At 31.1% G+C, this 26,754-nt stretch overlaps 2 protein-coding genes across 2 annotated transcripts; both read right to left on the minus strand.

Moving 5' to 3' along the window:
• Positions 1-9,523: 9,523 nt before the first annotated feature.
• On the minus strand, positions 9,524-10,603 carry LOC124458035 (neuronal pentraxin-2-like). Its single transcript, XM_047008144.1, has 2 exons — positions 10,351-10,603; positions 9,524-10,076 (listed from the first exon to the last, which is right to left on the minus strand). The coding sequence occupies exons 1-2, from the start codon at positions 10,494-10,496 to the stop codon at positions 9,698-9,700; spliced, it is 525 nt and encodes a 174-aa protein (XP_046864100.1). The 5' UTR covers positions 10,497-10,603; the 3' UTR covers positions 9,524-9,697.
• Positions 10,604-20,483: 9,880 nt separating this feature from the next.
• On the minus strand, positions 20,484-21,562 carry LOC124458187 (neuronal pentraxin-2-like). Its single transcript, XM_047008249.1, has 2 exons — positions 21,314-21,562; positions 20,484-21,039 (listed from the first exon to the last, which is right to left on the minus strand). The coding sequence occupies exons 1-2, from the start codon at positions 21,457-21,459 to the stop codon at positions 20,661-20,663; spliced, it is 525 nt and encodes a 174-aa protein (XP_046864205.1). The 5' UTR covers positions 21,460-21,562; the 3' UTR covers positions 20,484-20,660.
• Between the last annotated feature and the right edge of the window lie 5,192 nt (positions 21,563-26,754).

Raw genomic sequence — 26,754 nt, forward strand, 5'->3', positions numbered from 1 at the left:
AACAAAAACTAGTTAGTACATACGGGCGTCGTCAGGATCTCGTGTAAGGAATTTATGAATACCCGCTGTTATTGATCATTTCACCCACACAAGCGTGTGTAGTTTAGTCAATTTTTACTCCGCGAGAGAGTCTCGAAACACTAAATACGCGTCTTTGAGTGTAATCGCGCGTGTCTGGGTGTAAAATTTGGCTTCAATTATTTGTTTCAGGTAGCATTCCACGTAATTTGTTCAATGATGTAGACATGTCATATTCTCTTATTTACTTATGTTCTCCTTCCTGCAATGTATTTCAAGTCAATAATATATCGAGCTTGTGTGAACGAATTTAGATAATAAAGATAAGTTCTAACGTCAGCTTTGAGTAAAAATATTTTTAAGTCATATGAAATAGCTACAGATCTATATGAAAATGAAAAAATAAAGGTAATATGTAATAAGTTATCAGCTCTGTACAATAAACGAAGTACTTGAACTTCCATATTTGAATATTTACATGCAATGGTGTTAAAGATGTTTTCAATTTATCAGTTCTGCACATAGGAATTGAATAATTCATTTTTTTGCCTGTTATTGAAGGGAATAATTTATAATTTGCTAAGATGGAGTCAGGGAGTGTAGCTTGTGTGCAGTGTTTGTAAGCATTTGGCCACATGCTTTCTTCCATATTGTTTCTGCAAAAATAAGGGTTGGACCCTGCGTTCGTCATTGCATAGTCATAGTGGAAATTAACAATTGATCTAAGAGATATTGAAGCTGACAAAGTGCAGTCCTTGGCAAGGATATTCCATGATCAGTTTAATACACGCTGTAAACGCATGACCATCAAATCCACACGCAACTCAGAGCGTAAAAACGCTTTAGTCATTTCTTGCATATATGATCGATCAAAAGATCCCATTTCAAATCATTTGACGTTTTTAGCCCGAGTGAATTAATGTGTCACAATGCAAACATCGTATTCATTAACAATAATGATGGATGGAGAAGGAGATTTAAAGTTTGAAAAACATTTTCGAGTTTCTTTGATTAAATTTCATAGTGTTTTTTACAGCCCAATTAGAGCACTCGTAAATTTTATGAAAGACCTGGTTATGATTTTTTAATGTAGTGTTGTCGAGAAATTTAATTAATTCTTCTGAAATATCAAGATCATTTGCCATGATCTGCAATAACAAGCACTTACTTTTGTTTTCTGGGAAATGCCCAACAATGACTTCGCCTAAACACGAAAAGCTGGTCCCAGTTTATGTGAGTTATCTGCGGTTTATAAGAAAATTTGCAGTCCAATTAATGAGAACTTGGTTGATTTCTATGCTTTTTGGCTTTGCATCACAATGTTTTGATCATGTAATTCTGTTTAAAGGTACATGTACGCGTGCAGGCGCCTGGTGTGTCAACATGTTCACAAATTTTGAGGAACATATAAATGAGTGCCAATTTAGAATTAAGGTGTCTGGTGCGTCCATATATTTATACCATTTATGGAAAATATAAATGTGTACAAATTAAGAATTAGGTCATTTAATCCCCCCGAAATTGCTTATTGTCAATTAGATTGCTGATTGACTTCAAAAGTCATTTATTGGGAAAGGACTCTAAAATTTTGTTAGAAAGGATGTTACAGAAACTGGTGTGAAGTTTCTCTACTCTGAAGTTTCCCAACTCAGAAGTAATTTTAAAGATTCAAGTGAAATTTGATTTCATTAAGGCTTCATTTCAGGCGTTTATCGTCTTTACTGATGTATAATCTTGAACGTGCATTTTTATAGAAAATTTTCCGTATATTTTGCCAAAACGAACGGCAGCTTAGTTTTCTCAACTCCAAGCGGCTTGGCATTTGGACATTTTCTGTGTTTATATGTTATTAAAAGTTTCTCCCTACTATTATTTTTACTCGTTTAATGAAACATGATGGTCGAAAATCCTAATAATAAACTCTTAGCTGGTGCACTATGCACAACTCTTATAAACTAAACGTGTGCATCAAACATCTTCACTTAATTCACTTGAACGAGATCATAGGTACCTTACCCTTTGTTAGTCAATCAATGCATTTAATGATCGGAATGAGATCTGTTGTAGCTACAACAGTATAAGTGTCAATTAACGTCACTATCTTAACAGATCATCAATGTCTTGCAAGTTCAAACAAATAGTAATGTATATTATACTACTCATCTTAATTAAAAAAAAATTTAACGCCACTTAAAATTCCAGTGATGACGTATTTTTTAAAAATATCGCGTTTTGTACATCATCATGAATTATTGTAGTTTTTGTAGCACACTTCACAAGAAACATCATTATATCAAGTATTCTATATAATGCAATTAAAATGGCAAATTTAACCTACTTACATCATGAAGCATCGTTATATGTTAACTTAACATATAAATTTATTCAAACAAAGTTAAATTTATAGAAATATCTACAAGTTGTAATAGTATATCAGAAAATGAACGGAATAAAGCTGTAATGTTTATATGGAGCAAGCTGGCTTAACACGATTAGTAGTATTAGTAAATTCAAAGTCATGGTAACCAATACTGTATCCACTTAAATATGCATTGCAGTTTTTTGCCAGTAGCTTTATCTCATCAATCGATAAAATTTTGTCCCATATGTATACAGCATCTATTATTCCTTTGAAACAGTTACGAATCTGAAATCCTCCACCAAAAGTGTCTTGATCCTGTCCAACCACCCACACTCCTCCTGCTAGAAGCGTTCGATCTTTTGCAACTATATTTGAATATTTTTGTTCGCCGTCTTTGTAAATGATCATTCGTCCATCAACCTTTTGCCACGTGATCATAATATGATGTTGTTTTCCATCAAATATATCACTAATGTCAGTTCTAAAAGATGTACAAAAATTTCTAACATTTCAAGTCGAAAATTAACCATAAAAAGATGGAAAGCATCTCATATCTTTTAGCTTCCGCTTTCTAAAGTCTTTTTTGTTATACCAATAACATTTTTTGTTGAGGAGATACTATAGGGTTTTGAAAAATCAAAAGATGTCAATAACTCATGAAAATGAAAAAGGTGCATTTCTATCTCCTTCTGCATCTCGAAGTAATTTCTTAAAAAATGAATTATATTTTTGGTGAAATCTAACATCTGTATACCTAATATCTGGGCCAAGGAAAAACATAGACAACTTCTTGTTTAAGATAAGAAATAAAGGAGCGTTTGCATTGACTTGGCCTTTTTCTTTAAAAGCATAGGATATTATCGATGCATGTTGGGTCTCGTAATAAACATCATCGGACATTGTGATCCAAAATGATATTGAAAATGCATCAAATTTCTTCGAAGAGTTGAGATATATTCCATATTGATGTGTATTGCCACCATCAAACTTGCTTGCACGTCGTGGACCTGCAAGAAACTACTAATTCAACCAAAAGTACATTTTTAAAACACTTTTTTATGGAAAAAAGATGACATTAGGAGAATCAGGTGCCTAGAGCTTAGTCGGGTAGCAACGTACAAAATGATACTGCCAATTTTCCAATGCCTCTTGAAGTTAAAGAAGTACTATACATACGAAAATTTGAAGCAAGCTTACCTAAACAAACAAGTGCAGTTGTTTAGCACTATCTTCAAACTTTAACTTGCTTATTTTTTTTATCAAAACGCAGAACGCACATTCTGTTACTAACCGCTAAGTTTTTTTAATAATTATGTTATATTTATGCCCTAAATTATGTGATTAATAATAAATAGTTAGTTACTAGTATCATAAGCCAATATTTAATATTTTATTCATAATATTAAACAAAACCACTATCTCATTTTTATTACAACGTGAATGTGTGAACAGTGTGTGGGAAATTGCACAAGTATAAAATCACGTAAATGTTGCTTTAGTTGAGAAAAAGCTTTCGAGCTAAAAGGTGCACTTATTGTGTACCTTTGCATTAGTTATTAATGACAGTAAACTAATCTTACCAAATTCACAAAAATCCCCTACATATGTCATTGGACATTGGCATTTATAAGGATCTGAATTTGGCACATTTTTTGCATTAAGAACTGCCCAACCTCCATTTTTGCAGTTTTTCTGCTTAATACTTGGCACCTAAAGAAAAGTATATACTTTACAAAAATTGACAATTATTGAATAGCTTTAATTGTTTTTGATGGCTAACCTATTTTTTTAAGCTTCCTTGACTATTTAGTTTATAATTTCTTATATTCATTTTTTTCATATCAAAAGGTATTTATCAACCAAATTTTCGCAGATTTCTTCATATGAAATACAAACTTGAAAAAAGGCATTTCACATAAAACTGACAATTAGGTAACAGAAACTATTAGTTTTAAAAATTGCCTACCAAACAATTATGCTACACTTACAAATCAGCCATTCCAGGGTGCACGCGTTTTTAAATATAATTACATTGCGTTCTGCTCTCTGACTTATAAGAAGTCATTTTTAGTTTGATTTGTTCTTAGCTTGCACAGGTACGAAAGCTGTGCTAACAAAATTGTACACAATTCATAAAGATCTAATACTTTTTCTTAATATTTTTTGCACCCAATTGTAGCTAACAATTTTAGATAAAAAATACATAAGCCATATTCATACTTGTGGGTCAGTTTTTAATTTCTGATAGAAATTCCATTTTCTCTCGTGACAATTTTCGTGTTCGTGCTGAAGTGACGATGTCAACTGACAGTTTATATTTTGCTTAGAATAAATTATGAAGTTGAATCCAATGCAAAATACTTCTTGATGACATTTAAAGGTGCAATCCTCCAATGTCTCAAACTTTCCCTCTTTGAGGATGTGTTTCACCAAAGGACATGTATCTGTTGGAAAATTGATTTTATTTATAATGTTGCCCACAAATGCGTGAATGTATCAAAAAGACGAGAGGACTGAAATTTGAGTGTGAGGTTCAAGGGTTGTGAGCAAAAGCTCAGAGTTAAAGGATAATATCGAATTTAGAAAATGAATGCATGCTTTAAAGTGCCTATGTAAGAAAATGGGACTTCATCTCATTGGAATTACATTAAAACGTAAATCACAAAAACAATAATCTTATTTTGAATTGAACTTGGAATTGAAAGGCAAGAAATATAAAAATTTTTAAATTTTAAAAATCAACATCAGACCAGTGTTAAACTAATACTTCATAGGGGCCCAAAACACATCTTAAGCGGGGCAACTGTTTGTTAACAAGAAAGAAAGGTAATGATTGCATTGTGCACACTAAATTTATCTTTGTCTTTAAATCCTTGCCTTTACTTTACACTATAAATTCATCTCACAAATTTCCCTGTGAATTTTGCTGCTTAAAATATTTTCATGTAAATTTATAATTTTCTCTAATATACTTATAAGTGATAGTTTTCCAAATTTGTCTGCCTAAATTTTATTGTTTATAAAGATTTACGTTGAACTCCACTTTAAGAAGACTCATACGAGCACGAAGAAGCGTAACTAAAACGTTAATTGGAGATGTGTATATTCATATATTCATTTGAGCGCTACTGATCTCTTTTGAAATTCAATTCACTTTCAAAAGCTATGTAAATTTTGAAGGATTATCATTATTATTTTATTTAGAAATCTAATGTTCTCATGGTCAGTAAACAAAAAAAATATTTGCATAGCGGGAGTAAAAAAAGTCGGGCTCGCTATGCTACTGTTAATCTGAACGATCTACATCTACAAGCATGCTAGAATATACTCGGGGGGTTAAACTATTCTTTTTTACGTATGTCTTGTAAAACAACTAATAAAGTTAACAATTGATTATATATTAGATCAAATAAATATACCATTCCCACCTTCAGAGCGACGTCTGTATAGTGATGTTGATGTTTTCCCTTCACATTTATTTTGAGCTGCAATCATTAAGTAAAGCATCAACAATGGAATTATATCTTCAAATCTATTTGTCATTTCTTAGAGCCTATATGCTATTCTTAAAATTGATTTTCTTTCAAAAGAAAAGATAAAACTTTCAGTTACTTATTAAAATTTACGAATTTGTATGAACACCTAAACTGACAAAACGCGAATGGTTAGCAAGATAAGTCATATATATTTTAATGTGTTCAGACTTTAATAATTCATTGCGTTGATATTAAATATTTAACATGTGATTATCTTAATAGAAATTTGACAAGATCATAATTTTAACACAAAACATTGTTCAATTGGGTTTTTTCATTGGAAGAAACTGATGTGGAATTAAGGTAAATAAAAAACAAAATGCAAAGAAAAAACATTTTAAGTATTAAAAAAGGTAATATCTAAAGAAGTAAATCAAGTTTTATTTATTAAACTTCGAAAAGTGCAAGGACAATTATAATATCAACAATACCAGCTTGAAAAAGCATTATTCTGGTTTAAGTAGAAAAGAAAGGGAAGAAATTACACAAATCTTATTTATATAGCTATTTAGTTAAATTTTTAGCTGCATAATTGTGGATGGCATATAAAGGCGTTCAATATGACAGAAAAATTTAAAAAAGGAGCCAAAGTTATTCACACCTGCATCAATTTTACAAAGTAGCAATTATCATGCAAGACAAAGGAGGGCAAAAGAAAGCATTCAGCGACTTAAAAAAAATTTTTGATTAAAAAATTACAGAAATTGCAATGTAACATTCAAATTTTTTTGTTTGAAAGGTTTCAGTTTTTTGAGATTGCATTAAATAAAATCTTTTTGTTGAAGGGAAACCTCTTTGGTAATTGTTTTCGCACAACGCTTTCTCAATTACTTTAGACAGTGATAAAAGTGCTTCTAAAGGAGGATATTGGTTGAATGTGTTTATTCAATGGTACTTTTAAAGAATATGTTTTTCTTTTCAAAACTCCTCCTATAAACAATTATTAAAATCAATTTGAGAAACGTCTTTATTTCTTTATTTTCAAACACCTACAATGCAATTCCATACTTTCTTGAATTTAATGAGTTGCATATTTACTTTTTTGTACACGCAATGCTAAGAGTTAAAAGTAGTTACATCTGTTCTTAGACAATTATCAACTTAAATAACTATAAGTTAATAGGTTTATGTTTTGCGCAAGTTAGCTATAAATTTGAAATGCTTGTTTACTTGTGTTAAACAAAATTATACTAATTTCCAAATAAAATGTCACGAAAGTTAAAACTAAATTTTGCTACAGTTGTAGCTGAAAGCAAAAGGTACGTTTTGAGTAAAAATCACATTTCTGTAATACAAATCTTAGCAATCTCACTCCTCTCTCCTGTTTAAGTGCCATCTCTAAAAATAGGGATGACATTGCCTTTTTAACGTTATAAATATAGCACGGTTTGGAGGTTCTCATTTAGCAGATGCTGACACCTGACGAGTAGTCTGCCGAAATGCGTAGTGTCTCTTTCTAGCTGTAAAAACGGTTCCTTTGAATTGTTGGGTTAGTGTTCTGGTTAAAACAGTTTTTTTAAGAGCTATTACATTGTTATTATCACCATTCACCAATGTATTTGCTATTTTGAAATCCATCTTTAAGTTTATCACCACGACAAAGTCTCTGTGAAAACTTTCTATATCGACTCTGTCCATTTACATTTTGAATCTCGATTTTATAGGTTCAACTTTCGATAAAGACCTCATTTACATAAGAGTGGAACAAAGCCAAACCGGTACTAGCTCGTGTCTGTGATAGTGTTATATGTAGTGGTTGTTTAAATAAAAACGGGAAAGAAAATGACTGAGAGCCGTCTGACTGAGCTCAGACTGAGCTCAATTTGGAATAAATTGAAACGATTATAAGTTTGTTATATACACAAACATAATGTAAATATGTACAACTTTTACGTAAATTTACACCAGTGAAGTAAATTTACATTTTAAATTCATATAAAGGCAAGAATCTAAACATTTATGCAAATTTACGTGCAGAGTGTTAATATACACTTACTAAAGCATAAACTTGCACTAGTTGAGTAATACGGAAAGTATTAAATGTATTTTTACATTGAGTTTAAAATCTGACTAAACAAAACAGGAAAAGTAAAGTAGCATGATAATATATTTCAGCAAGAAATTACCGAGTTTAATTTTTATCACAAATTATGTCATAGCAATATATCCATAACTGAGCTGACAACTGTTAAATGTAACCTATTTGTTAAACTTGTCATATTTCGCTGAATTAAGAGTCTCGTACGCAGATCACAGAAGAAACAAATCCAGTTTTTTAACACTGTTTTCAAACTTCAACTTCCTAATTTTGTCGTCAATACTCAGTACGCACATCCTGTCACTAATCCCTAAGATTTTTTAACAATTAAGTTTTAGCTTTGGTTCTTTAGAAAACTTGCTGTCCAATTAATCAGAACTAGGCGGGTTTTTATGCTTTTGTGGTTTTGCATTAAAATATTTTGATCATACAATTCTGTCGAAAGCTTTAGAATCGTCTAATATATATGTAAGCCTGCAGGTACCGAGTTTGCCCATATTTTCATATCATTCATGGAACAAATAAATGACTTAGAGTCAACGTGCCAGGTATGTCCATATATTCATACCATTTATAGAACATACAAATGAATACCAATTTAGAGTTAAATTGCCTGGTGTGTCCCTTTATCCATACCATTTATGGAACATATAAATGAGTACTAATTTCGAATTAAGGTGCATGGTGTACGTGTCCATATATTCATACCATTTGTGAAAAATATAAATGAGTACAAATTAAGAATTAAGTCATTTAATCCCAAAAATTGCTTATTGTCAATTAGATTGCTGATTGATTGTAGCAGTCATTTATTGGGAAAGGACTCTAAAATTTGTTAGAAAGGATGTTAGGGAAATTGGTCTAAAGACCAAAGTCTTAGGAGTGCGATTTTAAAGATTTATGTGCACTTTTAATTTCATTAAATCTTGATTTCAGGTGTTCATCCATTTTACTGATGTATAATCTTAAACGTCCATTTTTATAGAAATGGCTCGCTTTGTTTTTGCTAAAACAAACGGTAACTTAGTTTTCTCAACACCCAGCGGCTTGGCGCTTGGACATTTTTTTATGTTTAGGTGTTATTAAAAGTTTCTCGCTACTATTAATTTCTACTCGTCTTTTAAAACATGATGGTCAAATATTTTAGTAATAAACTCTTAGCTTGGGTAGTATACACGACTCTAATAAATTAAGCATGCATGAATGGCGAGTGTGCGTCAAACCTCTTTACTTAATTCCCTTGAACGCGATCATAGGTGACCTACTCTTTTTCAGTCAATCGATGCATTTGGTGATCTGAATGAGATCTGTTGTAGTTACAACAGTATAAGTTTCAAATAGCGTCACTATCTTGACAGATCCTCAATCTCGTTGAAGTTCAGTAACATTTATTTCTATACCATTCATCTTAATTAGAAAAATTTAACTCTCTTTTAAATTTCAGTGTGGATTTTCTTACTAGTTGCCAGCACATCAATAGTGGTGACGTAGCTTTCTATAAATATCTCTTTCATAGATCATCATGAATTATTGTAATTTTTGTAGGAGACTTCACAAGAAACATCAATATATCAAGTATTCTATATAATGCCATTAAAACAGTAAATTTAACCTACTTACATCATGGAGCTGTCGTTATATGTTAACTTAACATAAAAATTTATTAAAACAAAGTTAAATCTATAGAAATATCTACAAGTTGTAATAGTATATCAGAAAAGAAACGGAATAAAGCTGTGATGTTTATGTGGAGCAAGTTGGCACAACACGATTAGTAGTATTAGTAAATTCAAAGTCATGGTAACCAATACTGTATCCACTTAAATATGCATTGCAGTTTTTTGCCAGTAGCTTTATCTCATCAATTGACAAAACTTTGTCCCATATGTATACAGCATCTATAATTCCTTTGAAACAGTTACGAATCTGAAATCCTCCACCAAAAGTGTCTTGATCTTGTCCAACCACCCATACTCCTCCTGCTAGAAGAGTTCGATCTTTTGCAACAATTTTTGAATATTTTTGTTCGCCGTCTTTGTAAATGATCAATTGTCCATCAACCTTTTGCCACGTGATCATAATATGATGTTGTTTTCCATCAAATATATCACTAATGTCAGTTCTAAAACATGTACAAAAATTTATAATACTTCAAGTCGAAAATTAACCATAAAAAGATGGAAAGCATTTCATGTCTTTTAGCTTCCGTTTCTTAAAGTCTTTTTTGTTATACCAATAACATTAATCGTTAATTAGATAATAAAGTGTTTGGAAAAAATCAAAAGATGTCAAAGAATCATGAAAATGGAAAAGGTGCATTTCTATTTCCTTCTGCATCTCGAAGTAATTTTTTAAAAAATCAATTATATTTTTGGTGAAAAGTAACATCTGTATACCTAATATCTGGGCCAAGGAAAAACATAGACAACTTCTTGTTTAAGATAAGAAATAAAGGAGCGTTTGAATTGACTTGGCCTTTTTCTTTAAAAGCATAGGATATTATCGATGCATGTTGGGTCTCGTAATAAACATCATCAGACATTGTGATCCAAAATGATATTGAAAATGCATCAAATTTCTTCGAAGAGTTGAGATATATTCCATATTGATGTGTATTGCCACCATCAAACTTGCTTGCACGTCGTGGACCTGCAAGAAACTACTAATTCAACCAAAAGTACATTTTTAAAACACTTTTTTATGGAAAAAAGATGACATTAGGAGAATCAGGTGCCTAGAGCTTAGTCGGGTAGCAACGTACAAAATGATACTGCCAATTTTCCAATGCCTCTCAAAGTTAAAGAAGTACTATACATACACAAATTCGAAGCTAACCTGAACAAATAAATGTAGCTCTTTAACGCTATTCTCAAACTTTGAGTTCTTTACTTTTTCAATAAAGCGCAAAGTGCACATTTTGTCACTAGCCGCTAAGTATTTTTAAGAATTGGGTTATATAAATGCTCTAACTTTTGTGAAAGCTCCGTATTGTATTTATCTCACGTTGTAATTAACTTCCTTATTTACTCTGAGTTGTTTTTGTATTAATGATGTCAATATGTTAAATCTAGGCAATACTTATTTAATAGTTATTAGTAATATATAGTTAGTTACTATTTCATAAGCCAATATTTATTATTTTATTCATAATATTAAACAAAATCATTATCTCGTTTATATTTCAACGTGAATGTGTGAACAAGTTTGTGGGGAATTGCAGAAGTGAAAAATCACGCAATTGATTATTTAGGTGGAAAAAAAAGCTTTCGAGCTTAAAGGTACATTTATTGTGTATCTTACATTATTTATTAATGATAAAGTAAACTAAGATTACCAATTTCACAAAAATCCCCTACGTATGCCAATGGACATTGGCATTTATAAGGATCTGAATTTGGTGCATATTTGGCATTAAGAACTGCCCAACCTCCATTTTTGCAGTGTTTCTGCTTAATACTTGACACCTAAAGAAAAGTACATACCTTAGGAAATTGACAATTATTGAAAAGCATTAATTGTTTTTAATAGCTAACATTTTTTTAAGCTTCAACTACTATTTACTTTATAATTTGTTACATTCATTTTTTTCTAAACAAACGGTATATCCAACTACATTTTCACTGACTTTTTTATGCGAAATGCAAACTTGAAGGAAAACATGCCTCATAAAACTGTCAAATAGTTACGAGAAAGTATTAATTTTAAAAATTGCATACGAAACAATTATGCTACACTTATAAATCAACCATTCCAGTTTGCACCAATTTTTACATTCCATGCTCCTCTTTAACTTATAAGAAGTCATTTTTAATTTGATTTGTTGTTAAGTTGCAAAGAGGTGAAAGCAGTGCTAACACAAACGTATGAGGAAAGTACACTAATAATGAATTATGTTTAGTTTAACAAATATTTAGTAATAAAAGATTTCAAATATTATGATTTTACTTAATATTTTTGTAAATTGTACAAGAGTCATATGGATCTAATATTTTTTCTTAAATTTTTCTCCTCCTAATTGTAGGTAATATTTTTTAGAATAAAAATACATAAGCCATGTTCATACCTGTGGGTCAGTTGTTAATTTCTGATAAAAATTCCATTTCCTCTCGTGACAATTTTCGTGTTCGTGCTGAAGTGACGATGTCAACTGACAGTTTATATTTTTCTTGGAATAATTGATGAAGTTGATTCCAATGCAAAGTACTTCTTGATGACATTTAAAGGTACAGTCCTTTAACGTCTCAAAACTTTCTTCTTTAAGGATGTGTTTCACTAATGGACATGTATCTGTTGGAAAATTTATATCATTTATAATGTTGCCAACAAATGCAGGATTGTTTTAAAAAAGACATGAGGATGAAAATTTGAGTTTGAGGTTTAAGGGACGAGAGAAAAACATAACAGTTGAAGATTAATAAAATGTTTAGAAAAATAATCGTGAGTTGAAAATATAAATCCAAGAGGCAAAACATAAATGTGTAAAGTGGAAATAAAAAGTAGAAAAACCACATTTGTATAGCAAATTACTTTTTCGTGTTATGTTATAATAGAATAAACATAGAAACACTATAAACATGTTTTGAATATTTAGAACGCTTAAATGAATGTAGCAATTATCGTTCTCTAACCAGCCTGAAGTAAATCCTAATATAACTGGTTCCGGGTTTTCGTTGCGGCTGATATCTGAAAGTTTTGTAAGAGAAGCTATTAAGCGTTTAAAACCCAATAGGGCTACTGGGTTAGATAAAATCATTGCCCGCCTGGTTAAGGACTCTGCACACATTATTGCACCTTTTGACGTCACTATTCAATCTATCGCTAAAACAGGAACTTTTCCTTCTGTTTGGAAAAACGCGAGGGTCATACCCCTTTTTAAGAAAGGTGACAAACAGGACGCGTCCAACTACAGGCCAATCTCAGTACTGCCAACGCTAAGTAAGATCTTAGAAAATGCTGTTCGCACTCAATTCTATGGCTACCTAACAGAAAATAACCTAATCTCGTCAAAACAGTTTGGTTTTCGACTGAAATCCTCGACGGTCACAGCTTCTGCACAGTTTATTGACCAGTTACTCCTCGGCATGGACAACGGCACTGTTACAGGGACCGTCTTTTAGATCTGACAAAGGCGTTCGACACCGTGAATCACTCCATCCTGCAACTTTCTCGCTTTGGTGTAGATGATACAGCACAGAACTTGTTTGATTCTTTCCTTTCCAACAGAAACCAAGTTACTTGCTATGGCAGAGCTCAATTGACCCAGACACAGTATCTGTCGGAGTTGCCCAAGGCTCAATCTTAAGCTCGCTATTGTTTATAATTTATATGAATGACTTAACAAACGTCCTCGAATTTTTAATATTACTTTGTACGCTGATGACACCGTTTTATATTTTTCCTCCAAACTTATTTCAGATATCGAAACTAAGATGAACTTAGACCTCAGACAACTATGTGATTGGTTGAAACTAAATCAACTTACTTTTAACATCAAGAAATCCCAATTTATGCTAATAGGTTGTAACTCGAGACTACGTAGAATCGATTCCATTGTTATTTCAGCCGATGGTAAGTAACTTAAGGAAGCAGAATGCTTTCCCTACTTAGGATTAATTATCAATCACTTGGGAGGATCATTTTGAACACATGCGTAATAAGATAAACAAGAAGCTAGGCATTTTGCGGCGCATCAAGTCGTGTCTCCCACTAAGCGCTAGGATAACTTTCTTTGATTCTTTTGTTCTGCCCCTTTTTTACTACGGTGATATAATATGGGGAGACCGGGGCAACAATACACTTATGACAGAGCTACAGATCCTTCACAATAAGGCTGCGCGAATCATTTTAGATCTCCCCCCTACTGCTTCCGCGAGCGATGCACTTTCAAAGCTCCATTGGAAACCTCTAGAAAGGCGGAGATCCGAGCATCGTGCTATTTTCATGTTACATGCACACTTTTCACTGCTGTTTTAACAGTAACTGTCATAACTATAATACATGATCAAAGCGAAATATCCGCAAATCATTCGCGCACAGAAGATGGGGCACTGCATAACAATAAATATTGCAGCAGACGTTTGGAATGTCTTACCCCTTTCCATAAGAAATGTGCCCACATTAAGCCAATTTAAGCGTGGTATCAAGAAAGCACTATTTTAATTAGTTTCGATTTTAGCATGTTAATTTTCAAATGATGTAGTTTTATCTTCATATTTTTCGATTTGTATTCTCTTTCTTTTATTTTTAGGCAGCTATATCGTATTTAGTTACTTTTGGAGGACCCCTCTGTAAACCACTTTTTAGTGATGTTGGCATCCTCAATAAAGATTAGCTATTATTATTATTATTACAAATAAAGTAAATGGTTTAAACCAGGGAGTATCGTTACATGTTTGTAAATGATGATCGTCCAGGTTAATAACAAAAACAGTCCTTTTCAGGACATTTTTAACCTGGACGATCATCATTTACAAACATGTAATTATTACAAATATCCGATCGTGTTATGTTCAGTTAGAATTTTCTATAATGTACTATAATAAAATAACAAACGGTGAATAAATTTCATATTACCAAGTGTTCTGTGAACACCAAACTTTTGTTAATTCTTGACTCTGTGTTAACACCAAAGAGAGATAAGTTTATAACTTCTTAAGTTTAGATTTGGTGTAATTTGTTGTAATTTGGTGTGCACTAAGATAATGTAAACATAGGAGGGTGGGGGCTAATACTCAAACATCCATGATAAGAAATGTTAAGCTATTTTGAAATCCATTATTTTTTCTAATGATATCAACATAAATAATTGAATAAGAGCCCCTCACACAATTTATGATCTTTTTACGGCCATGATTGTAAATATAAATTTTACGTAAATATACAGCAGTGAGGATAATTTAGACTTTAATTATATTTCTAAAGGCAAGATTGATTATACGAAACTGATAAAAACTTACAATAATGGTAGTATACCCTTATTAAAGCGTAAACATACTTTAATTCAATCATACATAAAGCAGCAAATGTATTATTACTTTGGGTTGAAAATGTAACTAAACAAAACTGGAAAAGGGAAGGAGTAAGAAAATATATTTAACAAGAAAAGAGAGTTTAAGTTTTAACACAAACAACAGACAACTGTAAAACGCAAGCCATCTGTTAAAGTTAGTACAGTTCCCTGCATTAAGTTTCTCGTATGCAGAACAGGCTACTAATCAAGACATGTGACAGGATTAATAAGTTAAGCATGTTTCACTACGTGTATCTCGATTTTCTCATTTTAAACGTCAATGATCAGGATGAGAAACTATTTACTTCTTATATGTTTTAAAATATTACGATAGCTCATGATCACACTTTCAAGATAAATGCCTATTTGATTTGTGTTGTTAGTCAAATTGACCAATGTCATCATGCCCAATTTAAAGTGCCGATGTTAGAAAATGCGAGTTCATCTCATTGAAAGTATCGTAAAACTTAGATTAAGTTAATAAAATTCAAAATTTTTAAATTTAAAAAATTTACAGCAAATAAGTGTTAAACAAAAACTTCATAAGGACCCAAAATACACCTTAAGTGGGTGTAAATTTTTTGTTGGCAAGACAGACAGATTATGTAAACTCACACCTACAGCAGGTTTGCTGTCCACATCTGACAATTTTTAAAACATCTTAACATGAACCAGAAAAAGATGTTTTGTGTGCGCATTATTGCACATATCTGACAAAACCAAGAAACAAGACATGTTGCTGAATATAAACATTGACCATTATTGTATTAATGTTCAAAATAAGCGTTGGAGATAAAAAGCACGACTTGCTTCTGCACGATCAAAATCTTGAACTTGTTAAAAATTTATCCAGTAAGAATATTGTGTCAAAAGCACAGATCGGAAATCAGTGTCAAATTTCGTTTTGTTTAGTTTGGTAGGTCTTAAACAGCCTTAAAATAACGTAGGGTACAGTTTTACCCTGTGCACAAGCTTAATAATCGCTTAAGTCAAGTCTAGAAATCTATAAATAACACAAACTCATTTTAAAAGGCGTTCTGTATTCTTTTTTAAGAGGTTCATATCTTGCAATATAGCTAATGCTTGCATTGTGCACACTAAATTTAACTTTGTCTTTTAATCCTCGTCTTTACAAATTTTCCTATGAAAGTTGCTGCTTAAAACATGTTCATATAAGTTATATTTTTTTAATATACTTATAAGTGATAGGTTTCCAATTTGTTCACCTAAATTTTATTGTTTATAAAGATTTATGTTGTATGAACTCCACTTTAAGAAGACTCATACTAGCACGCAGAGGCGTAACTAAAACGTTAATTGGACATGTGTATATTCATATATTCATTTGCGCCCTACTGATCTCTTTTGAAATTCAATTCACTTTAAAAAGCTATGTAAATTTTGAAAGATTGTCATTATTATTTTATTTAGGAATCTAATGTTCTCGTGGTAAATCTATTTGCATAGTGGGAGTAAAAAGTCGGGCTGGCTATGCTACTGCTAATCTAGACGATCTACATCTACAAGCATGATGCAATGTACTCCGTGGTTTAAACTATTCCATTCTTACACATGTCATGTAAAACAACTAATGAATTAAAATATGGTTATATCTTAGATCAAATAAATACACCCTTCTCACCTTGAGAACGACGTCTGTATAGTGATGTTGATGTTTTCCCTTCACATTGATTTTGAGCTGCAATCATCAAGGAAAGCACCAACATTGGAAGTATATCTTCAAAATTATTTGTCATTTTGTTGAGGCTATATGCTATTTTAAAACTGATTTTCGTTCAAAAAGAAAACATAAAATTTTAAAGTATTTGTTAAACTTTAAGAATTTGTATGAACACCAAAACTGACGAAACGAGAATGGATAGCAAGATAAATGGCATTTATTTTAATGCGTTCAGTCTATACACAATTCGTTGTATTTATATTAAATATTAAATAAGTGCATTTTAATTGCCTAAATAAAAAATTTGACATATTCGTAATTTTAACACAAAACATGTTCAGTTGGGTTTTTCCATTTGAGGAAACTGGTGCATAATTAAAATAAGTAAAAAAGTCAAATGCAAAGAAAGAACTTTTTAAGTATTTAAAACGTAAAAACAAGTAAAGTAATGTTTATTTATTAAACTTCCAAAGGTGAAAAAGCCTTGTTCTTGTTTAAGTAGGAAAGAAATGGAAAAAATAATGAATTCTCAGTTATATAGCTATTCAGTTGAGATCTTTATTGCATAATTTTTGCATGGCATAAAGGTGTCTAAACAACAATTTTATAAATTAATTCTGAAATTTTTTAATGACATAAATATCTAAAAATTTTCTTCTTTCACTAATTTTCAATTTCGATGGAGTTGAAACTGTCTTTAAAGAAAACATTCTCGGAATCTTTTTATTTAATAATACATTTAAAGAATATGTTTTTCTTTTCAAAACTCCTCTTATGTTTTAGATACACAAAGTTAACACAGAAATTACCATTTATTTAAAAACGTGCAGTTAGTCCACAACACTGAGATGATGTAAACAAGTATTTAAATCAATTTGAGAAACGTTTTTATTTTTTCATTCTTAAACACCTGCAATGCAATTCCATATTTCGTTAAAGAACATTATTTGCTTATTCACTTCTGTGAGCACGCAATGTTGTCAATTAAGAGCAATTGCATTTTCTCTTATATAAAAAACTTAAATAAATATTAGTTAATGGGTTAATGTTTTCCATGAGTTAGGTATAAATTTGAAGTCTTGTTTACTCGTGCTTGACAAAATTTTCCAATACTAAACTCTAAATTAAATGTCACGAAAGTTAAAAACCAAAACTTTGCTATAGTCGTAGCTAAATACAAAATATAAGCTAATTGGCAAAGAAAATATTGTTAAAGAAACATTTAATGTGTATCAAAGTGAAATCACAAAATTATAATTTGTTTTATGACAGCACAAATGTTCATCATGTTCTTTTGAATAAAATTGAAACATTTCAAAGATAAGAACTGAATGTTGAAATGCGTGCAAACTCGTTTCATCCAATAAATATTTAGGTGGATAAATATGTATATGCAATAACATATTTTTTATGCTTTCATATGTCATCCTAATTACCGATTTATAGGCTAAATTCCTTGCAATTGCATTTTACGCTATGGCGCAAAATACTCGCACTATTACCCGATGACGCATGTGTAACTGTGTAATTATTTGAAACCACTGTTTTTTAAGAATCCTTTTCTTTCTCCTTCAACCAAGTAAATAGATAGAATTTACGGTGTTTTTTTAAGCATTGGAGAAGTAATTATCTTTTGTTGACAGCATCCGTGTTTCTCTTCTCAACAAACAGGGTAGCAGTGCAATTTCCATAAAGTGGAATAGACTTTACAAATAAGAGCAAAATGCCCCCGAGCATTTTCGTTTATGCTTAAAATAAAGCTGCATGAAAATTAGCCTTTAGTTAATGTGATAGAGGTGTTGATATCTTTTCATTTTTTTAAAAAATATTTTAAATTTCTTGTCTCACAGTGGAAACCTTTGTGTCATCAAAATATATTGATTAACTCAAAGTTAATGGCATTTTCTCACGTCATCATAATTACCACCAGGTAAAACTCGTTCAGCTTTTGGTATCTTGTAAACTCTTTTGGAAAAATATTTTAAAGCTCTTTTATCTTAAATGAAACCATGCCTAATTTACATAAGAATTGAGCGAAATCAAACCGGTTTAAAATCGTGTCGGTGATAGTTTTATACACTTTAAATTTTTGGGGGTAAAAATTATCCTAAAATTATGAGTTAAATGAGTGCCACAGAGTAAAATCCCCTGGAAGCGAGTGAAAGCTTGTAGAAAGTAGAGCATTTTTGCGTTAATTAATATGCATGTTGTCATGTAGCATTATTTCACTAAAGTCTAAATATGCCTGATTTTTAAGTAGTTAACACGCTGCAAAATACTTGTCTTTAGTACCATCTTAACGATCGTCTTCTGAGGATTAAAAATATATTTTTATTATCCTGGCTCAAATTCGTGGAGCAATTCTACAGCTTAGAAAATACTTATGACTTTTGCGTTAATTAATATTCACGGTATTAACTGACATGAAGGCTGTTGCTGATATTTTTGTAGAATAAACGAACAAAATGTAGCATTTAGCTGATAAAAAGTAATTTCCAAAGTCAGCATACATGACATTGACTGGAAAATGTAAAAACTTTGTGATGTATTTTGTTGTTCAACGATGACGACAAAAAGAAATTTAATATTGGTTTTGCAGAGATTGAAGAAACAAAATACGGTAAACTGATTTTGTTCTTATTTTTCATGTTTCGAAGAGCGAGTAACCCTTGGTGCACGCAATTGTATAATATGCAGTACGCGCATCTTGATACTACTCCCTAAGATTTTTGAACAATTAAGTTTTAGCTTCAGTTTGTAAGAAAATTTGCAGTCCAATTAATCAGATTTGTGTGGACTTCCATGCTTTTGTGGCTTTGCATCACAATATTTTGATCATGCAATTCTGTCGAATGCTTTAGAATCGTCTAAGGTACATGTAAGCGTGAAGGTCCCGAGTGTGCCCATATATTCATTCTATACATGGAAAAAATAAATGACTACCACTTTAGAATCAAGGTGTCTGGTGTTTCCATATACTCATACCATTTATGGAACATATAAATGAGTAAGAATTAAGTCATTTAATCCAAAAAAATACTTATTATCAATCAGATTGCTCATTGACTGTAACAGTCATTTATTGAGAAAGGATACTAAAATTTTGTTAGAAAGGATTTTAGGGAAACTGGTCTGAAGTCCGGTTTCTTAAGTGTGTGATTTTAATATTTATTTGCACTTTTAATTTCATTAAATCTTGATTTCAGGTGTTCACCAATTTTACTGATGTATTATCACAAACGTGCATTTTTATAGATATTGATACCTTTGTTTTCGCTTAAACGAACGGTAACTTAGTTTTCTCAACTCCAAGTGGCTTGGTGTTTGGTTTTTTTTATGTTTAGGTGTTATTAAAAGTTTCTCGCCACTGTTATTTTTTACTCGTTTTAATGAATTATGATGGTCGAAAATTCTATTAATAAACTCTTAGCTGGGGTACTATACACAACTCTTATAAACTAAGCATGCATGAATGGCGAGCGTGCGTCAAATTTCTTCACTTAACTCTCTTGAACGAGATCAAAGTTTCCCTACTCTTTGTCAGTTATTGATGCATTTGGTGATGTGAATGAGGTCTGTTGTAGCTACAACAGTATAAGTGTCAATTAACGTCACTACCTTGACAGGTCATCAATCTCATGCACGTTCAGACCAATAGTAATGTATATCATACCATTCATCTTAATTAAACAAAAATTTAACGCCCATTTGAATTCCAGTGTCGATTTTCTTACCGGTTGCTTACATATTAATAATGGTGACGTTGTGTATAAATATCACGTTTCATACATCATCATGACTTATTGTAGTTTTTGTAGCACATTTCACAAGAAGCATCATTATATGAAGTATTCTATATAATGCAATTAAAACGGGAAATTTAACCTACATACATCATGGAGCTATCGTTATATGTTAACTTAACATATAAATTTATTAAAACAAAGTTAAATCTATAGAAATGTCCATAAGTTGTAATTGTATATCAGAAAAGAAACGGAATAAAGCTGTGATGTTTATGTGGAGCAAACCGGCTCAACACGATTAGTAGTATTAGTAAATTCAAAGTCATGGTAACCAATACTGTATCCACTTAAGTATGCATTGCAGTTTTTTGCCAGTAGCTTTATCTCATCAATCGACAAAACTTTGTCCCATATGTATACAGCATCTATAATTCCTTTGAAACAGTTACGAATCTGAAATCCTCCACCAAAAGTGTCTTGATCTTGTCCAACCACCCATACTCCTCCTGCTAGAAGAGTTCGATCTTTTGCAACAATTCTTGAATATTTTTGTTCGCCGTCTTTGTAAATGATCAATTGTCCATCAACCTTTTGCCACGTGATCATAATATGATGTTGTTTTCCATCAAATATATCACTAATGTCAGTTCTAAAACATGTACAAAAATTTATAAGACTTCAAGTCGAAAATTAACCATAAAAAGATGGAAAGCATTTCATGTCTTTTAGCTTCCGTTTCTTACAGTCTTTTTGTTATACCAATAACATTAATCGTTAATTAGATAATAAAGCGTTTGGAAAAAGTCAAAAGATGTCAACGAATCATGAAAATGGAAAAGGTGCATTTCTATTTCCTTCTGCATCTCGAAATAGTATTTAAAAAAATCAATTATTTTTTTTGGTAAATTGTTATATCTGTATACCTAAAAAATGTACGAAAAAAATATGAAGACAACTTCTTGTTTAAGATAAGAAATAAAGGAGCGTTTGCATGGACTTGTCCTTTTTCTTTAAATGCATGGGATATTATCGATGCATGTCGTGCCTCGAAATAATAATCATCAGACATTGTGATCCAAAATGATATTGAAAATGCATCAAATTGCTTGGAAGAGTTGAGATATATTCCATATTGATGTGTATTGCCACCATCAAACTTGCTTGCCAGTCGTGGACCTGCAAGAAACTACTAATTCAACCAAAAGTACATTTTTAAAACACTTTTTTATGGAAAAAAGATGACATTAGGAGAATGCAGTTGCCTTGAGCCTAGCCGGGTAGCAACGTACAAAAATGATACTGCCAATTTTCCAATGCCTCTCAAAGTTAAAGAAGTACTATAAAAGTGCAGTTGTTTAGCACTATTTTTAAACCTTATTTTTTTATCAAAACACAGAACGCACATTCTGGTACTAACCGCTAAGTTTTTTTTAATAATTATGTTATATATATGCTCTAAATTATTTGACTAATAATTAATAGTTAGTTACTATTGTCATAAGCCAATATTCATTATTTTATTTATAATATTAAACTAAACAACTATCTCATTTATATTTTAACGTGAATGTGTGAACAAGTTTGTAGGGAGATGTACAAGTGAAAAATCACGCAACTGTTTCTTTAGGTGAAAAAAGTTTCCAGCTTAAAGGTACATTTATTGTGTACCTTTGCATTACTTATTAACGATGTAGTAAACTAAGCTTACCAATTTCACAAAAATCTCCTACATATGTCATTGGACATTGGCATTTATAAGGATCTGATTTTGGTGGAATGTTGTCATCGAGAGTTGTCCAACCTCCATTTTTGCAGTTTTTCCGCTTATTGCTTCGCACCTAAAGAAAAGAACATACCTTACAAGATTGGCAATTATATAAAAGCTTTAATTGTTTTTGATGGCTAAACATTTTTTTAAGTTTCAAAGACTATTTAGTTTATAATTTCTTATATTCATTTTTTTCTAATCAAACGGTATTTTCCAACTCATTTTTTTACAGATTTCTTCATATGAAATACAAACTAGAAAAAAGGCATTTCTTATAAAACTGACAATTGGGTAACAGAAAGAATTAATTTTAAAAGTTGCATACCAAACATCTATGGAATATATTTTTCAAAATAATTACATTGCATTCTGCTCTCTGACTTATAAGAAGTCATTTTTAGTTTGATTTGTTCTTAGGTTGCACAGGTGCGAAAGCTGTGCTAACACAAACGTATGAGACAAGTAAATTAATATTGAATTATGTTTAGTTTACTAAACATTTAGTAATTAATGTTTTCAAGTATTATGATTTTACTATATACTTTTGTAAATTTTACACAATTCATAAATATCTAATACTTTTTTCTTAATATTTTTTGCACCCAATTGTAGCTAACAATATTTGAATTAAAATACATAAGCCATATTCATACCTGTGGGCCAGTTTTTAATTTCTGATAGAAATTCCATTTTCTCTCGTTACAATTTTCGTGTTCGTGCTGAAGTGACGATGTCAACTGACAGTTTATATTTTGCTTGGAATAATTGATGAAGTTGAATCCAATGCAATGTTCTTCTTGATGACATTTAAAGGTGCAATCCTCCAATGTCTCAACTATTCCATCTTTGAGGATGTGTTTTACCAAAGGACATGTATCTGTTAGAAAATTGATATCATTTATAATGTTGCCCACAAATGCGTCATCTTTTTATTGGTCAATGACCAGATCAGTGGACAGTCTGGAATTGTCTCGAACGATAAAAGGGTGGCCGGACGTACAAGGGAGTCCAATTGCCATCTTACAATTGGTTCCTTTGAATTTTTGTTTTATTGTGATTGGTTTGACCGATTTCGACTAAAAGCCAACTGAACTAACATAGTCAAGCTCAGTGTCTGAATTGAATGTTTGATCGTTTCATAGTAATTTTCTAAAGCTTGGTAGAAACTAAACTACAATCAGATGTAATTTATGGACATCGTTTACAAATTCATAAATTGACATGAATGCTGCTGTCCAAAGTGTGAATTTTTGTAAGAGGGTGAAAAATTTATGAATAAATTGTAAATGCTTGGCAAAGACGATATCGCCAACATTGTTTTGAGTTTTATCAGCAGAAATTTACATGCAAAATTGTAAGTAAAGGACAAGTGAAGTGTATGCCTGAATGTGATATATCAAAGTCAATTTATGCGAGTGTGTGATGCGATTTATGTCAATATGGCGAATGGTAAGTATATTGATGCTTCTAAAATTGTTGATGCCGAAGGACTTTTAGCTATGATTTCTTTAGTGCTTGGACAAACATGTAACTATAAATTCATCTTACAAATTTCCCTGTGAATGTTGATGCTTAAAAACATTTTCATGTAAATTTATATTTTTCTTTAATATACTTATAAGTGTAGGTTTCCAAATTTGTCTACCTAAATTTTATTGTTAATAAAGATTTACGTTGTATGAACTCCACCTTTAGAAGACTCATACGAGCACGCAGAAGCGTAACTAAAACGTTAATTGGACATGTGTATATTCATATATTCATTTGCGCCCTACTGATCTCTTTTGAAATTCAATTCACATTCAAAAGTTATGTAAATTTTGAAGGATTATCATTATTGTTTTATTTAGAAATCTAATGTTCTCATGGTCAGTAAACAAAACAAAAATTTGCATAGCAAGAGTAAAAAGTCGGGTTGGCTATGCTACTATTAATCTGGACGATCTACATGTACAAGCATGCTAGAATATACTCGGGTGCGTGAAACTATTCTTTTTCTTATTTATGTCATGTAAAACAACTAATAAGTTAAAAATTGATTATATTTTCGATCAAATAAATATACATTCCTACCTTCAGAGCGACGTCTGTATAGTGATGTTGATGTTTTCCCTTCACGTTGATTTTGAGCTGCAATCATTAAGTAAAGCATCAACAATGGAATTAAATCTTTAAACGTATTTGTCATTTCGTTGAGCCTATATGCTATCCTTAAAATTGAATTTCTCTCAATAAGAAAAGTTAAAACTTCCAGTTATTTATTAAAATTACCAATTTGTATGAACACCTAAACTGACAAAAAGAGAATGGTTAGCAAGATAAGTCATATTCATTTAAATGTGCTCAGACTTTAATAATTCATTGCGTTGATATTAATTACTTAACACGTGATTATCTTGATAGAAATCTGACAAGATCTTAATTTAAACACAAAACATTGTTCAGTTGGGCTTTTCCATTGGAAGAACTGATGGAGAATTAAAGCAAATAAAAAAAATGCAAAGGCGAAAAAAATTTTAAGTATTAAAAAAGGTAAAACCTAAAGAAGTAAAATCAAGTTTTATTTATCAAACTTCAAAAAGTGCAAGGACAATCATAGTAAAAAATTGAAAAAGCCTTATTCTCGTTTAAGTAGAAAAGAAATGGAAAAAATTACACAAATCTGCTTTATATAGCTGTTTGGTTAAATTTTTAGCTGTATAATTTTTTGATGGCATAAAGGCGTCCAATATGACAGAAAACGTGTCAAAAAAGTTGTCAAAGTCATTGACACCTGCATTAATTTTACAAAGTAGCAATTATGATGCAAGACGAAAGAGGGCAAAAGAAAACATTTAGCGAATAAAATAATTTTTTGATTGAAGAATCTAGAACCCATTTTACTTATTATAAGCTACAGAAATTGCCAAGGTAACATTCAAATCTTTTTTGTTTGAAAGGTTTCAGTTTTTTGAGATTGCATTAAATAAAATCTTTTTGTTGAAGGGAAATGTGTTTTGTAATTGTTTTCGCAACTAACGCTTTCTCAATTACTTTAGACAGAGATAAAAGTGCTTCTGGTTGAGGATATTGTTTGAACGTGTTTATTCAATAGTACTTTTAAAGAAATGTTTTTCTTTTCAAAACTCCTCCTATAAACAATTATTAAAATCAATTTGAGAAGCGTCTATATTTCTTTATTCTTAAACACCTACAATGCAGTTCCATACTTTCTTGAACTGAATGAGTGGCATTATTACTTTTTTGTACACGCAATACTGTGAGTTGAAAGTAATTACATCTGTTCTTATACAATTATCAACTTAAATAACTGGAAATTAATGGGTTTATACTTTTTCGTGAGTTAGCTATGAATTTGAAATGCCTGTTTACTTGTGCTAAACAAAATTATACTAATATCTAAATTAAATTTCACGAAAGTTAAAAACCAAAATTTTGCAACAGTTGTAGCTGAAAGCAAAATGTACGTCTTGCACTAGAAAGAAATATTCAAAAACTAGAAACATATTTCGTATCTTTAGAACACTTAACTTATTGCTGCCAGCATCCGATCGAGTTATATAAAATTAGAAAGCCTAATAATGACATATGATATAATAACAAACAATGAGTACACTCTGAATTACCAAGTCTGTAATGAACACAAAAAAACTTTGTTCATTCTTGACTCTGTACGAACACCAAACATTTGTAAGTTTATAACTTCTTAAATGTAGACTAATGAACGTTGAATTTTAAAATAAAACCAATTTGGTGTGAATATTATAACCTCTATATATACACAAACATAATGTAAATATATACAACATCTACGTAAATGTACACAAGTGGAGTAAATTTACATTTTAAATTCATATAAAGGAAAGAGTTTACAAATTTATGCAAATTTACGAGCAGAAAGTTAATATACACTTATTAAAGCATAAACTTACACTATTTGAGTCATACAGAAAGTAGTAAATGTATTTTTGACATGAGTTTAAAATCTAACTAAACAAAACAGGAAAAGTAAAGTAGCATAAAAACATATTTCAGCAAGAATTTACCGAATTTAATTTTTATCACAAATTATGTCATACCTGTGTATCCATAACTTAGCTGACAACTGTTAAAGTGGTACTATGACGAAAATTTACCTCTCGTTTTTTTTCCATAGATTAATAGTATATGTAAAAAAATGTCTTCTGGCGAAATTTTAGCGCAATGTATTTCATGCTGCTCGAGTTACGTAGCGATAAAACTTGAACTTTAAGAGCCGCCATTAAAATGCGCCATATTTGAATTTTCAAGAAGGAAGGTGCTTGTGACGTCATAGTCTTAACTCGCGGCTGTTTACAATATAACACTATATACAAACAGAGATTTCAAAGGTTGTATAATTCAATTTTTTTAACATGCCTTCAACACGCTGTGTCGTGCAAGATTGCAGTAATAAGTCTGATAGAAGTACAGGCATTTCATTACATAAAAGCCCAAACGACGAGTCTTTGAGAAGAATTTGGGTTCGCGCGAAATTCGATTTATGATTTGTTCGAATCACTTCTCGGATGATTGTTTTGAGCGTTTATTCCATTTGGGTGGTATGACTAGACGGCT

This window comes from Xenia sp. Carnegie-2017, unplaced genomic scaffold (genome assembly GCF_021976095.1).
Source record: "Xenia sp. Carnegie-2017 unplaced genomic scaffold, XeniaSp_v1 HiC_scaffold_6, whole genome shotgun sequence".
NCBI lineage: Eukaryota > Metazoa > Cnidaria > Anthozoa > Malacalcyonacea > Xeniidae > Xenia > Xenia sp. Carnegie-2017.